At 41.6% G+C, this 16,882-nt stretch overlaps 1 protein-coding gene across 2 annotated transcripts in view; it reads left to right on the forward strand.

The window, feature by feature from the left end:
- PPP3CA (protein phosphatase 3 catalytic subunit alpha) overlaps positions 1-16,882 on the forward strand; it is a 316,752-nt gene that overhangs the window by 124,641 nt on the left and 175,229 nt on the right. For both annotated transcript variants that reach the window (XM_032763032.2, XM_032763033.2), the window contains exon 2: positions 5,974-6,174. In XM_032763032.2, the coding sequence (XP_032618923.1) occupies positions 5,974-6,174 (201 nt within the window). The remainder of the gene's footprint in view (positions 1-5,973; positions 6,175-16,882) is intronic.

Here is a 16,882-nt window from a genome sequence, read left to right on the forward strand (position 1 = left end):
TGTCTTCTATAAACCAATAGGTAAAAACATATTTAGCTTTTTTTTGTTCTCTGTTTATAAATTCAAGACTCCTTTGTAAGATTGGGTACCGTGTTGGGTATACTACTATACATAAACATGGCTAATACATATCCTGTTTAAGCTGGGTTCTCCCCCTAAGGCCATCCCATGATTATTCTATTCCCTGATTATAATGAATAATTAATAGCTCATAAAACTGGCATTGACTTGCTTTTAAGTACTGGACAACTAATGTGAATATCTTCACAGGTCTCACAAAGCACATAGCTTCTAGCCTTCTTTACATTTCTACTGTAGTTAAATTTCTGAGGGAAGCTTAACTGCAGTAGAAATGTAAAGAAGAATATGCTTCACTTTTTAAAATGATCTAACCCTTCTTGTGATGCCAGACTTAGAAAAAGTAAACTGATATAAACCAGTTACTAGGATTAGAAATAGATCTGGAGGAAAATTCAGGGGTTGGGGAAATCTTTGAAAATTTTAATGAAAAATGTTTTTCAATTGGCTACCATTCCTAGTGGAAAAGAGGAATTACTTGGGCTCCACTTCTGTAGGAGGATGCTGGAGGTGCAATGGGAGGGGGATGCAGGGACCAAATGATTTCTCTCAATATGAAAGGGATAAACTTTTAAGTGTGTAGTCTTTTTGGCGTGTATTCCAAATCATCATCTCTTTAATGCTCTCCAGAATAGTTAAGATAATCCTGTGCACACTTTTGTGATGGTGCTGGATGAGCATTGGTTATGACTTTGTGGTTTAAGGCATCAAAATTTTTTTTTTTCCAGGCCTGCTCCAAAATGCAAGCCAGCTTGCGTTATAGGGACACTCCTCATTTGGAGAGTTAAATTTTAAATCGGGAGCCTCATTTAAGAAATTTAGCATTTTTAACAAAATTTTATTCCTCTGAATTGAATGTTGGTTAGAATTTAGTAGCAACTGTAGCCCTATGCTAATTCTTAAAACTTAATTGTATTATTGCATTTTCATGGTGTCATTTTGATATTAAAGGACAGAAATGTAAATTACCTTGGTTTGCTTATTTGGATCATTTTCCTTTTTTGGTGGCCTTTGCCCAGCTGAGAAGAGTATGATAGAACAGCTTCTATTTTCTTAGTGAAGACTAGAGGAGCAAGGGAAGAAAATGGTTTATGGATGTGGTGCATATGTAATATGCCTGCACAGTTTACTTGTTTACTATTGTCTGAGGAATGATGGGTAAAGGGCATAAAAAATTTATGCAGATAGGCTGTGTATTCCAAATTCTTCAATTTTACAGCCAATGGCTCTTCAAATGGCAACAGAAGGTGATAAATTGAATTTGTCATGTGAACACACTTATTTTATTCAGTTGTGGTATCATCATAATTTCTCCTCCTTGCTTTGTCATCCTTTAAAATAAAGTTAACTTTTAACTTAAACTAAACCAAATTTAAGAAAAGCTCATCTAGATGTTACTAGTGACATTAGATGGATTTGTAGGTTCAACTCCGAATAATAGTGACTTGTGAATTTAGCACTAAAAGCGTTGGCAACCTGCAATTCCCTTGCTGTTATTCCTAAACTTATTCTGAGGAGAGAGAGAGAGAAGTAATCATGACACATTGCAGGCGGTTTTGGAGACAAATGCTGATTGGTGATCTCAGCCTACTAGCATCACCCTAATTCCTTTGCACAGGATTTGAACTTGAGTTTGCCGAGGTGATAGGCTTATGCAGTAATGTTCTGTACCATAAAGCCCTCTGATCCTCCAGGTAGTCCCAAAATTTTGCTTTAAAGGACATTGGCAAGTAACTTGATCCCTAAATGTTACCTATTTGTACCCTCTTTTTTTTATATGTAGTATTTTAAAACCTTCTTTGGGAAGTGTTGCTGGATTCCCCCTGCCCCCTGTTAATATGATGACTAGAATCCAGAGCCTCTGTTAAAACATTAAGAAATGAAAGGGGAAAAATAATAGCTCATATTTTATGTGTTTGTGCTACTGAGCCAAGAACAATTGTGTGTTCCCTGTTATGGCATTGCAGCAGCAGTTAATTAACAACCATATTCCCAGAGCTGCGCTAAGGACATTAGGGATGCTAGTAGTCAGAGAACTAAACAAATGATTAACTTGTTTTCCAGCCTGTGCTGCCACAGTGGAATGTGGGGTTGGTTCTCTGAAATGCCTTGTATAGATAATGTACCTGGTATGAGGGGCAGCACAGGAGATGAGAGTAATAAAGCAGTCAATTTTAAACTTCTTCAGAAATACAAGTAAATACATGTATGCACACAGACCTGGTCAAAATTGGTAGGCACCCTGTTTTCAGACATTTAAAGACCCAGTAATTTAGGACCAAAACTTATTTTGATTTTGCTTTCAAAAATATATATATTGTAAATAGGGTTGGACATTAGAATGGTACAAAAATGATGGATCAAATATTCTCAAGATAACGTCAAAAGTGGTCAAATATTTTAAAGCACACTACTTTATTGGAACAGTAACAAAAAAGGCCAAGACTTTATGGTCTCCAATAGTCTTAGCCATAAATACTTGCATCTAATTACAAAAACCAAGTCACTTAACTGAGTTATTTTAACTCAGAAAAATATAAAACACGATGAAGTTCTTTCATTTTAAAGGTTTTTTTTAACAATGTTAACATTTAAATGTGAATGTTATTCAAGACTGAATAGAAAAGAAAAGAAAAAGGAAATAAACTAGAAATCAAACAAACACCTAGCAATTATGAAAGATTAAAGTCTGTTTTTTAAATCCACCAATACTAGGTAGGCAACAAGCTAACTCTTCAAGCAGCTCAATGTCCGTGCATCCATAGGTGCTGGAACTAGGGGTGTTGGCAGCAGTGCATTATCGCCTAGGCCAACAAAGCCTAGGCCTAGGGCGGCAAATTTGCAGGGGTGCAAATTTGCTCACGCCCCCTCCCCAACTCTGCCCCTTCCCCAAATCCCCAGCCCGCCGCCTCCTCCCCCAAGTGCGCCACGCTTCCCTCCTTCCGCCTTTCTCCCAGGCTTGCTGCATGAAAGCACTGGGAGGGAGGGAGAAGCGAGTAGCGGCACTCGGAGGAGGCGGAGCAGAGGTGAGCTGCAGCCTGCAGGCATGGGGAGTAACCCGGGGGGCCAGGAACTGTTCCCCACCCCAGCTCGTCTCCGTTCTACCGCCGTCATCCCCCCGAGCGCCACAACTCCCCTTCTCCCCCGCTCCCTCCCTCCCAGGCTTGCCACGGGGAAGCGGAGGTGAGCTGGCATGCGCAGAGGGGAGGCAATTTTTTGAGGGCCTAGGGGTGGCAAATTTTGTTAATCTGCCACTAGGTGTTGGGGGTACTGCAGCACCCCTCAGCTTGAGGTGGTTTCCATTATATACAGGGTTTACAGTTTGGTTCAATGGCTTTCAGCACCCCCACTATACACATTGTTCCAGCACCCTTGCATGCATCTTTTCTCTTGTGGTGGGAAGAACATTGAATACCTGGGAGCCTTCCTCTTCATCCCTCATGGCCTTCCAAATTAATTTCGCTGTATAGACTGTTTAGATTGTAAGTTCTTCAGGGGAAGGAGTGTATCATTTAACTTATTTAATGTCCTTTGTAAACTTCCATGTATATTTATACCCTAGTATACAAATGAAGTTATACATACCTACATACGTTGTTTGTTCAAACGTTTCCCAGCCAATCAAGATGCTCAGCCTTCAGTTAGTGCACCATTTTCCCAACATGTGGCATTAGCATGTAGCAAAGTGAGTGATTAAGACATTGATGTGGGCTTGGTAACAGATGGCACCATTATGCAACCAGAAAGGCTGCAGCCTACAACAGGGCATTCTTGCTGGAATATTTGACTGTGGTCAAATAGTTGGCATTACTTGACCGGTCAATTGACTGGCTTTCCAAGTCTAATTTTAAAAGCAAAACCTACATTTTGGCACTAGACTGTTTGTCTCTTTGAAGTCTGAAGACAGTGTCTCTACTGATTTTGTGCGTGTTTAATGGAGAATGGATCTCTTGATTGCCTGTTCTGTTCATTCCCTCTGGGGCACCTGGCATTGACCACTGTTGGAAGATAGGATACTGGGCTAGACAGATGTTTGGTCTGACACAGTGTGGCTGTTTTTATGTTCTTATATTCTCCCAATATTAATAGAATTATTTGAATGAAAAGAGATTTTTGTCTAGATTTAAAAATTTCCTGTGGTGTTTGCAACCCAGAAATTTCAGCATTATGTTAATGCATGATATGAACCAGAAAGTAAAACTTGGTGTGAACACGTAAAATGGGCTGGTCTATTTATTTATTTTTTTTTTAAATGTTCAGGCTGGATTTGATGCAGTAACTAAGTGGAATAAGAGGTAGAAAGGAATTAAAATTTTAAAATGAATTCAGTTTTCATCGCCTAGTAACATGAGTTAGGAATTCTCAGAGTTCTGTTTTGTTTTTTGTTTTGTTGTAAATGAATTGTGTGACTTTTAATGTATCAAACCTTTTTACCTACAAAGTAGGTGTCTTTTTAAAAGTATGTTGATTAAGTTTGAGATCTTAAAAGTATGGAAGACTTGCTTGAATGTTTCCAGATACACCAGTGACCCCCAGTATGATGGTTATCAGGGAGGCAATGTCTCAATAATACAGTATTGTAGATGTAGCTATCCTGAATCATTCCTAAAGCTTCCATTCATGTTCACGCTGAGCATCCATACAGTCTGACCCACCCTTGGCAGTAGCTGGACTCAATATAATTACCCTGCAGCTGGCAAGGCAGGAAGCCTCTAATACCACTCCAATTTAGCTGCTAGGGAAAAGGGGCTAAGTAGGGATAATACTGCAACCTAATCCTGGAAGCTGAGCGCGTCACCTGAGCTTCTAACTACTGCTGCCTTAAGGAGAGTGAGAGCAAGAGCACTTGAAGTTTGCTCGAAACCTGGAACTTCAAATAATGACAATACACAGATTACTATCCATTAGACCAGGGGTTGGCAACCTTTCAGAAGTGCTGTGCCGAGTCTTCATTTATTCACTCTAATTTAAGGTTTCGCATGCCAGTAATACATTTTAATGTTTTTAGAAGGTCTCTTTCTATAAGTCTATAATATAACTAAACTATTGTATGTAAAGTAAATAAGATTTTTAAAACGTTTAAGAAGCTTCATTTAAATTAAAATGAAGAGGCCCCTTGGACCGGTGGCCAGGACCTGGGCAATGGTGAGTGCCACTGAAAATCAGCTCGCATGCCACCTTCGGCACACGTGCGATAGGTTGCCCACCCCTGCATTAGACCATGCCATTTCCACATGCCAAGAAAACAGTCTTAGAACTCTTTCACTAATGTTTCACTGAGACAGACTATGCTTGTGGGATATTGTATGTAAATAATTATTTCTGATAGAGCAAAGCTATTAATACAAAAAAGGAAGGGATTTTTGAAAAGCACACTGCCAGTAATTAACGAGAAGGGGCTGTGGTTTAACCTAGATAGATCTATGTCTGTAAATACATGGGCAGTAAATACCTGAGATGTAGTGTAATATATATTAAGATCCTTCCTGGGAAAGGAGCATTATGTCATGGTTCTGCAATACTACTAAAGCAATATTTAGTTCCATTCTCTTCTCCCACAACAACCCCTGTTTTGAACATGCTGTAAGCAGTGACTCACTTTTAGTCATGTGTAAGGGATATAAAAAGTAGGTCCAAGATTTTTTTTTTTTAAAAAATGTTTGAATAATAGATCTTGGGCACGTGTCCATGTTGAACAGCTGCTGTTAATTTGCTGTCTATGGTATAGCCACAAGCTATAAAGAAAGAATAGAAGATTCATATTACTTAACACATATATGCTCAAAAGTGTTTTCAGACAGAGCTGATGGCCAGCAGAACTTGGAAAGATTATCTTTTGAGACTAGTGGCTCTTCCCAATAAAGTGACCAGATATTTTTTGTTTGTGATTTTCAGCTGTCCCATTTCCTCCAAGCCACCGGCTCACAGCTAAGGAAGTGTTTGATAATGATGGAAAACCCCGTGTGGATATCTTAAAGGCACACCTTATGAAGGAAGGGAGGCTGGAAGAAAGTGTTGCTTTGAGAATAGTAACAGAGGGTGCTTCAATTCTCCGTCAGGAAAAAAACTTGCTGGACATAGATGCCCCAGTCACAGGTAAGTGCCAATTTTAAATTGGAACATGCAAACACATGCAATCAGGTATATACTGCTCCCCTGAAAGTTCGGTGAAAGTTTCCTACTCCACTGACTGCTCTCAGTACTTAACTCTGCATCTCTGAATCCACTGCCACAGTGGACCTGATCCTAAGAGTTGCTGAGATCCTTAACTTCCACGGATATTAGAGGAAAGGACCTTATGGGCTGAAAACTTTTGTTTCTAAAATATGGAGAGTTCTGTAGACTAAAATGTAAGATTAAAAGTGTGTTCTAAACCTCATAAAAGATAACTGCCTATTTTACCAATGTTAATTCCATACGTTTACAGATGGCCTTCACTAGAGTAGCACCATTCAAACTTAGTCAGTTTTGCTCTGAAGGAACAATGATGCTGTCGTGAAAGGAAACTTCATTATAAGTGTTCAGAGCAATAACAAATGAGCAAAAAGAAAAAGCTAGAAGTACTTCAGCATATTATTTGTCTAGGGAATGAATGGATTGTTCTGATTAAAGAACCCATTTTGCCCTTGGCTATCCAACATTTCCACTCATTAATTCTCAGGAAATGCCTTTTGCCTTGATCTTCCTTCTCTAATTGTCTCCCACTTCTGACTGCATTCTGTGCATAGGAATGCATTTGTTTGTTTTAATGCTCTTTTTGTATTTTTATTATTTTTTAAATTATTTTTATTATTATTGCAAACAGTTGCTGTTGTGAGAAGTTGATGAGTCTTTGGCAGGACTCGGACATAGGTTAGGGGTTGTATAGAAGTGGATGGGTAGGGTTCTGTGGCCTGCTTTGTACAGGAGGTCAGACTGGATGATCATATTGGTCCCTTCTGACCTATGAGTCTATGAGGAAAACTGATTCATGGCTTAGAGAGTTAATTGCAGGGTTAAACGTTACTTCTTCCTAGTATGAATCCTAGACATATAGGTTTTTTTTTTAAGGCGACTGGAGGATTTGTATGTTCTCTTGGTTGCTTTTCTGTTTCTGGTAAAGCTGAGCCAGAATAGAAGAAGAGTTGCTTTAGTCAACGAAGAAAGAAGAGCACCGAGACCCATAATTAGCATTGGTGTTGTCCATCAGATACTGTGTGAACTCAGCAAGTCCTTAATGGTTTCATCATTTTCAGAAGAGCTACTTCTGGACCCAATAACATGAGGCAGGACATTTAAGCATCAAATGTAGCATAATTTATTAAATTCAGTTTTCTGAAATGTCATCAAAACATGGAACCCTGGGTAAGTCTCCATATTTTGTTAATTGAGACAATGAGTCAATCATACGTTCTCTTACTCGCCTGGGAGGAAATATGCCTCATGTAACTCCATAGGTGAACCTATTGCCTGATTGAGGGGAGTCGTAGAATCTGTAGGCTTTCCCTGCAAAAGAGGACAGGGGCTCTGCAGTAGAATAAATGGAGGAAGACAAGTTCTACAGGGATGCAGGACTCTCTCTTGAATTAGGGTGTCGGGAATTAGGAGATGTTACCTCTTCCTTCACCATATTTGGATCTTTCAGAGAGGTTGTAGTGTGTGTTGAGGAGTGGTTCTATGTGATTCATGTGATCATCTCCTTTTCCATTCTCCACTAACTCCAAGACAGACATTCTTACATATCTTTTTTGTTAATTATTCTGAGTCCCGGTAATTTAGCGATGTTTTCTCCCTCATCCCAGATTAATCCCTGGAGGCCTGTGCCCATTTTAGTCTTGTTCTCTCTTATCTGAGTTTACAACCCTTTTGACCATCATTCAAATTTATTCTCTTCTGGCAGTGGGTTGCAGTATTACTGTATTTCCTCAGTTTGGCTAATGGCCGTTTACCTGAAAGCTGACATGTTGAAGTTTGTATCCTGATGCCTGCTACTGAGGTAATTAGATAGTTCATACGCTCTGTGAACAAACCCAAGCTGTAAACTGAGAGCTGGAATAGCAGAACTAATCACTAACAGAAAGACACAAATCTGGAAAAGAGGAAAAGAAAACCCTTGTGTGATGCGCATGATGTTCAGTAAAAACAAAGTGCACAGCACTTTTCAAAAACAACAGAAGAGCAACGGATTGCATGAAGAAAATACATAGTAGTCAACCATGTGTGGAAGTATATGGGATACTAGAAATAACCCAAAAAATCCCTCTTCTAGGATTGAAGAGGTTTCCAGAGACTAATTTGGGGGGAAGAGGAATAACAAGAAAAACACAAACCAGTAACCTAAAATAGAGGAGAGGAGGAAAGAACATTTTAACATGAAATAAAAAGCTAAGTGCAAACTGTTGCATTCAAGATTCACAACTGGAGATCGTTGGACACCTGTCAGAAGAATGTGATCGCTTCTTGAAGACACATTCACTTTTAAGGGAACTTTATATCTGGTTCTAGATACGACTGTTGGTGAAAAGTGAAACAGGTTACATCTATGATACTGAGATTAAGAAAATCATGGATTAATACAAAAACACTTGCACAAACATATGCTTAACAAAGGTAATAAAGTCAAAACATTAAGTCTGAAATATTTTCCTTGATTTTGGGCGGCAAAATATGTACCCTCAGGAAAGGATTATACTGGGTACATTTGTATATAAAACCAAATGTGAGATGGTTGGTATTCTGGGTTTTGGTTTTAAAAACCCCCCATATTTACTTGCATAACAAAACGTTTAATATGCAATGAACGTTATTTTGTATTTATATATTAATTGATTCTTGTTTGGTTTGGCTGGAAGCAGTAATATGATGTCATTTTGTATTTCATTTTTTAACGATGCATATGGTATCAGTCTTTTTTAGTATAAAAATGAGATTTTGAGTGGGTGCAAAAATATATCACTATTAATAGTTACTGGTCCAAACAGTTAAGTAATTTCACTTTGTTATTGATAGTGAAGTATTACTATCAAGCCTGTTAGCGAAATATAATTTTAACTACTCTAGGCTGGCAAATTATAAGGAAAAACTTCCACTTGAGGACAGAGCCCAATTTCAGTCCTTCATTAAAAAAAGTCAGATTAGTGGAAAAACATCCCTGCAGGCTGCAGTGGATGTAGTGGACACGGCATTTAGAGGACTTGCCACGGATATACTTATGAGGTATACGTCTTGACTTTGTTCTTTGGGGTTCCCCTGGGAGGTGCAGAATACCATAAATGACTTAGCATTCGGTGGGTCAAACTTGTTTAATGAAAGAACTGATAAGTCTCTACACCCGTTGAAAGATTCTTGACTGACCCTTTGCTCCCTGAGAATTTACACCCAGGCCCCAAAGAGAGAACACCACAGGCAAGTATATAGGCCAAGAGCCCGCTCACACACATTCTTCCAGTTGAGCCTCTGCACAAGCAACTAGAGTTCAGAGACCTACTACCATAACCTCTACCAGTTCCCTCCCTCCCACCCTCCTACTTTTGATGCCTCAGTAAAGAACCACCTATCTTATATTATTGCCAACCACTTCTGGTTCCTCTTCAGGGACCACTCTCATGAGGAGATAACTCACCAGGAGGAAGATTCTCTTCTCCAATGAGGGGCGGTAGAATGAGTGCTAAGGGAGGAGAGAGTTCTGTTCCCCTTGCTTCTCAGTCCAAAAAAAAGACAGAGGGTGGAGCCCCATTCCGGACCTTTGACAGCTAAATGTCTTTATTCAAAAGTCAAAATAAGGATGGTTATGCTAGCATCAATAATCCCCTTCCCACAAGAGTGAATGTGGTTCATGGCTCTTGAAGGATGCCTATTTTCACGTAGATGTTCATCCATCCCATAGAAAGTTTCTTTGGTTCCTGGTAGGTCAGGATCACTAACAGTTCAGCGTCCTTCCCTTTGGATGAGCAACAGCACACAGGGTATTCACAAAGGTTTTCTCTGTGGTGGCAGCCCAAATGAGATGTGACAGCTGCACAGTCTTCCCAGATTTGGACGACTGGCTCCTCACAGGTTACTCCAACCAAGAGGTCAGGTCGGGAACTTTGTCCCTGCTTCCTCTTCTAGCAGTGCTGGGTGTCCGTGTGAACAACAACAAAAAAGAAAGTCCATTCTGACCACCACTTAAAGGGTAAACTTTAATGGAGTGACACTGGACTCAGTTTCAGCAAGATTGCCACAGAAGGACTGCAGTTAATGAGGTCTTTGATAACACAAGTTACTCACAGACAAAGACTATGATCAAAGTATGCCTTTCTCTACCAGACCACATGGTCTTGTGTACTTATGTGGCACTATTTGCCAGACTTCATTTACACTGCCTTATAGGCTGGCTTTGGTCTGTCTGCTCACCAGACAATGATGATCTGAACATTACTGTGATTGTTCCTGCCAGGCTTATTGCCTCTCTCTTCACCTGGTGGTTGAACCTGGAATGAGTTTGAGTGGGAGTCCCCTTCAACACTCCCACCGCCAGTGCCATCACAGTAATAGATGTGTCTCTTCGGGGATGGGGCGCTCATCTGTATGGCCACATGCTCAGGGCACTTGGATCTCACAGGAGGCCAGACAATACATCAGCCTGCTGGAATTGAGATCATTCTGGCTTAAAGGGCCTTTTCCCCACTCATGCATTGACTCCAGAGCCAAATAATGTGAGAGAGCATCACCACAGCTTTTATATAAACAAGCAAGGTGGAGCAAGATCACTTCCCTTCTGCCTGGAAGCAGCGAGGCTTTGGAATTGGGCCATCAGAATCCATACAGTTGTCCAAGCCACTTACTTACCAGGTATTCAGAATTCTCTAGTGAACAACCTAAACAGGCACTTCTCTGCATGAGTGGGAAATACACAGCTGTGTCGTGAGTGAAATACCCACTTGGTGGGGAACACCCCAATAGGATCATGCCACATCCCAAATGAACAAGAAACTACACCAGTGCTGCTCCCGAGCAGCTATGACCCATGACTCCCAGGGTGACGCTCTCCTGTTATCATGGACAGACCAACACAGATATGCCTTTTTGCCCATCCCCTTGCTATCACAGGTCTTGAGAAAGATCTGTTATGACAAGGCCAGAATAATTTTCATGGCACCCACCTGGCGCAGACATTTTGGTTCCCAGAACTTGTGAGAATATCAACCTGTCCTTCTATCAGGATCTGTCCCTACCTGGATCTTGTAAGTCAAGAAGATGGCAAAATCAGACACCCTACTCCAGACCCACTTTACCTCACAGCCTGGTGTTTGGATGTGCGTCAGATCTAGAATGGTTATGCTTGGAAGCCATTCTTACTCTGAGTAGAAAAGTTTCAACTAGGAACTGCTGCCTAGCTAAATGGAGACTTTTCCCTACATGGGCACAGCTTTTTCTCAGACTCTGCAGATATCTCAGTCATTTTAGATTATTTCCTATCACTGAAGAAGTTGGATCTCTCAGTTTACTCATTGTGGGTCCATCTCACAGCAGTCAGTGCCTTCCTTCCTCCAGTACACGGTCCTTCTGTTTTCACTTGCCCAACACAAGTTAAACCATGACTAGGCCCTGCAGAAATCTTTCTGCCTGTGGTCAAGCCCACACCTCCATAGGACTTCAGTTTTGTTCTGTCATTATTTACCAGATCACCATTTGAATCTTTGACCACATGCTCTATATCCCACATTTTTAATTGCTATTACTTTGGCCAGAATGGTGAGCAAGATGGGACGATCCACTATGAACCATTTTTCACAAGGTGGTCTCCTTTTGCCTTTATCCTAAGTTCCTCCCTGTGACAAGGGACACTTTTCTCTTGAGTGCCTCCTATTGGCTGGGTGTGATGCTGCAATCTTTTTTCCCCCTGCTCCTGGTGCCCCTTGTGGGTTGCCAACCTCGCTAGGTAGGTCTTCAGTGGCTTGGGTGTCCAGCTAAGTCATACAGTCAAAACTGAATGAACCCCTTCCAGGGGGTAGCAGAGAGATTAAGCAAACTCACTGGGGTCTTCAGCTCTGTCTCTGGGCCCTTTGAGTCTAGCCCCTTTCTCAGGCTTTTAGTAGAAGTCCAGCCAGAATTGTCAGTCTGCCCTCACCAGAGTCTTTAGACCTTTTCTGGGTATTTTAAATCTAGCCCCTTTTCTTGGGCTTTTTAAACTTTCCAGGTTTTAGGCGTCTCGAGTATTGCCTGGTGGGGGAGCCTAGCCCACCCACTACTCCAGATCCCAATCCAGGGATGCTATACACAGCTGCAATGTACTGCTGTCTCCAATTCACTGCTGCTATCCCTGGGCCTTTTCCCATGTACTCCCTTTCCTTTCACCTGTTACCTTAGGGTTACGTTTGTCAGGTCCTCTCATTCCCAGGACCAGTATAACTTTCCCAAAATAATTCCTAGAGCATATCCTTAAATAAATAAAAATCCACCCTTGACTTTAAAATTCCCTGTGAAGAAGAATCTGCCACAATGCTTGGTAAAGTGTTCCAAGATATCTCCTTAGTCCTTACTCCAGAGGGATCTTAAGAGTAGAGCAGGTTTAGGGAACTGGGAGCTGATAAAATGATTATATTTGCCCTATCTAAATATCTTCAGTCCTAGTGGAGATAGCTTTAACTGAGGTTCTATCCAGCACTCAAAGCTTTCTGGAATGCCAGGCTCCAGCAGCTTCATTTGAAGAGATCTGAGCATGAGACAGAGGAAACTTATTGTAAAGTTTTAAATGAAAGAAGAACGACTGTTTGATCAGCTGTGTAGTGCCATTCTCTGGCCAGTCCTTCATGCTAGTCTCCTTTACAAGACTCCAGCCCTGATTCTGCAGCTTCCATATTTACATACGTTAAAAAAAAACTTAGATTAAGGTGACTTAAGCATTTATCCTTTACAGCAATACGAATACTTAAAGCAAGGAAATTCTAAGTTAAGGCAAAATTCACACCCCAAAAAAGACCATCTACTATCATCTTGATACTCAACCACCCCAACATACTCTTATCTTTCTCAAATAAACCTGCTTTCGGTTCAGAACACTGCGGAGCCCTGCTCCTTCTCTGTGGAGTCTGGGTGCTACTGCAGTACAAAATAATAAATACTGTCCTTGTCAGTGGCCATATCAAAGACAGTGTAACTTACACCACAGCTATCTTAACTCTGATGTGGTCATTTATTACTCATTCGTGGATCATATTATGAATATGCATGTGAAACGGTGTCTGTAGGGATGTGAATAAAGAGATGTGGACCTGATTTGCCTCTCACTTAGTAACTCCTTTACTTCAGTGGAATTAAATCTGACTTAAACTGCTAGAACTGAGAGGAGAATCATACCTTGTAAGCTTAAAATAATTGTCATTAAAGAATGTAGGACTGAAAGACTGGTGGTGAGCTTGTGCACTGGCATGTGATTATAAGTTCTTTGTATGTATGTATGGAGGATGGTGATGTACATTTGTGCCACGAGGTAGGGGTGTGATGCCTCTGCTTGCTTACACATACACGTGCTAGCTTCATTGAGCTAGCATGAGCATAAACAGTAGTGTAGCCACGATAGTGGCAGCAGAGGCACAGGTTTCTTGTGCCAAATACATACTCATGGGGTTCAAGCAGGTTTGTACTCAGCATGGCTAAGCCAAGCCACCTCTGCCACCCCTGCAGCTATCCTACTCTTGATGAGAGCTAGTGCGAGTATATGTGCGTTAGCACGGAGAAGCACACTCCTAGCTCAAGGACCAGACTTAGCCTGAGTGTGGTAGAAATAATATTAGTGCCTTGGTTTGATTGAGTACCATGATAATGTGGAAATGTTGCCTTTTAACTCATGATTTCCTTGTTCTTTAGTGTTTGTACTGCTGCAAGAAAATACACTTGAGCTATCTAAATTAATTTGTGTGTGTATAAAACTCGAAACCCAAAGTGGCATTCAAAAATCTCTTCCGCTTATAGAATCACACAAACTGGAGATGAAAAAGCCCTCTCCTGTTGCCAGCAAAGGATTATTCTTTGCTATTTTAGGCATTCTAGTTTCAAATGGCTTTTGCTGAGGCTTCTAGCAGTTCCTTTGGGAGATTATTCCATGGGCTAATAGATCCTACTGTCTAATTGTTTCCTGATGTTCCACCTGTTTTCCCCCCATTGCTCTATTTAATTTCATTGCTAGCATAAAAATAACTGATATCAACAGGCTACCAGAGCCACATGAGCTTAGAACTTTGACAGAATCAAGAATTGCTAAACTGATCAATGCTAAGGCAAGTTGTTAAAAGCATTCATGCAAACATCATGGTAAAAGCCAATAAAATTACAAATTATCTTGAAAGGTAGCACACACTGAAATGTTCTGTTCCAGCTGGGAACCAAGCAAAGCAAACTCTTTCTCTGCTTTTTTGAATGTTAAACAGGTATTGACTAATATAGAGCTATAATGTGGAAATTAAGCAGCAGTGCTTACTAGGAAGCTCCAAGCAGTGCATAATTTATTCCTATTAGTGAGGCATCAGTAGTGACTCCATAATTTAAATTTGAGTTAACTTTTTATTTAAAGCAAGATTCAAACTTCTCTATTTCACACTTCAGTAATTGAATTTATACTCCTGCTGTACAACAGTTACTGTTGAGGAGACAGGTAAATGTCCAGAACATTTCGGTGGATAAAATACTTACTAACATCCTGGAAAGAAGGTCTAATTCCAAACTTTAGTCATGAATATGTGGTGTGTTTGGAGTATTTTTTCCTCACAATCATTAAATAACCACAGTCTTAACAAATTTCAGTCACTTCAGTAATAGCATCAAATCTCAGACACTACTCCACTTTTGAAACCTAAAAATTAACCCAAAGAAAAATTATTCCCCCTATTTTCCATCGCATAGCTTATCATCAGGGCTTGTCTGCACGGGAAAGTGTTAATTATGATACCAGTATAACTTCCCATATCAACATTTATTCTAGTATAAAGATGACTGCTTTTCACTTTAGCTTAAACCTCTTCCCAGGTGACATAAGTTAAACCAAAAAAGACCCCTTTATACTGGAGAGAGCCTATCTACACAGCAAAACTATATCAGTTTAAGTTCACACCGTAGCTTACGTTGGATAATTTTCCTGGGTAGTCGAGCCCTAGGGTGACCAGACAGCAAGTATGAAAAATCAGGGCGGGGCTGGGGGGGAATAGGAACTGTGACAAAGTTCCTCCTCTACCTTGGTGGGTCCTGCACTTATTGGCAGATTTGCTCACCTGCATCAGTGATCTTCCCCCAGTCTGGGTCAACTCCTTCCTGTGTCTGATCAGGAGTTGGGAGTTTTGGGAGAACCCGGCCCGCCTCTACTCCGGTTCCAGCCCAGGGCCCTGTGAATTGCAGCTGTCTGTAGTACCTCCTGTAACAGCTGCATGACAGCTACAACTCCCTGGGCTACTTCCTCATGGCCTCCTCCAAACACCTTCTTTATTCCTCTCCACAGGATCTTCCTCCTGTGTTCTGATAATGTTGTCTGCTAATCCTCCAGCAGTACACTCTCTCACTCTCAGCTCCTTGCCTTCTTGCTCCTAGCTCCTCACTCGCACTCCCTCCTCTGGCTCCTCCGCCTGACTGGAGTGAGCTCCTTTTAACCCAGGTACACCTTGATTAGCCTGCAGGTGTTCTAATTAAAGTAGCTATCTCCACTGCCTTCTAGAAAGTTTTAATTGGCTCCAGGTGCCTTGATAAGCTGGAGCAACTGCCATTTGGTTAGCATGGTCCTAGGATTTGTTTAGCCTGGGCTAACATACGTGTTTCTCAGTACATGTACTGTACCGTCTGCTTGCTCATCAATATCCCCCCTCGCCAACACCATAGTGGCAACTGGGACGGCCAAGGCAATGTGCTCATGAAAGACCAGTCAGCGTTGCAGTCGGTAGCATCCAGCTCGGTCCGTATGCGGAACTGGAATGGTTGGAGGGGACCAAAGAACCAACCTGGTGACCCTTGCTTCTTTTCCTTATTTTTCTCTCATCCACTGAAGGGTGCATGGTCGTCACAAGAGTAAATCGCCGGCCTAAGATTGGTAATACGCAGCTCTCCATGGCCATTTTGACAGCAAGGCATTCTCTCTCGATTACTGCCATACTTCTGTTCTCTTGGGCAGCTTTTCTGGCTTAGGTAGAGGATCGGGTGTTCTTCTCAATCATTTGCGACAGAACCGCCCCCAAACCCCCACCTTCAGAAACATCTGTTTGTGCCAAATAAATTCCTTGGCCAAAGTCCGGGCTATGATAGCTGACAGTCTGGGCACAAGAGGTTGCAGTATGCCTGACATCTTCGTGTACTCCTAGCAGAAAAAACCTCCGCAGCGATTCCTGACCTGGGTTTCTCTACTCTGAGTTGTCTCCAAACCAGTGACCGTGGGTGAGGCTCAATATGGCTTTTGATTTTTTTGTGGCACCAGAAGTTGATGTATCTCCTGCTCCTGCATTTGCACCACACGGTAACAGGAGATCTTTCTGCACTATAACGTAGGGCCTAGACCCCGGGACCTTCCCCCTCCACTGGTTGTCCCAGCTTTCCTGATATTATCATATCTAGGGTCCTCTGCCTGGTCCCTCCCGAAAGGTCTCTTCTCCCAGGACTAACCAGCCTGAGCTCCCAGGGGCCAGCTCTGCTTTCTTCCAATGGCTCATCACCGTCATTGGGCTGGGGCTAGCCTCCGGCTCACCTTCCATGTTGGTAGTTTCTCTGATGCTGCACGTGTCCATCTGCCCTACTAGCGTGGTTCTTCTTGGCCCTGGGTTCAGGATCTGGTTCCAAGGCTTTGCGTGCCTTCCCTTTCGATTTTTTT

The sequence above is a fragment of the Chelonoidis abingdonii genome, chromosome 5 (genome assembly GCF_003597395.2).
Source record: "Chelonoidis abingdonii isolate Lonesome George chromosome 5, CheloAbing_2.0, whole genome shotgun sequence".
NCBI lineage: Eukaryota > Metazoa > Chordata > Testudines > Testudinidae > Chelonoidis > Chelonoidis abingdonii.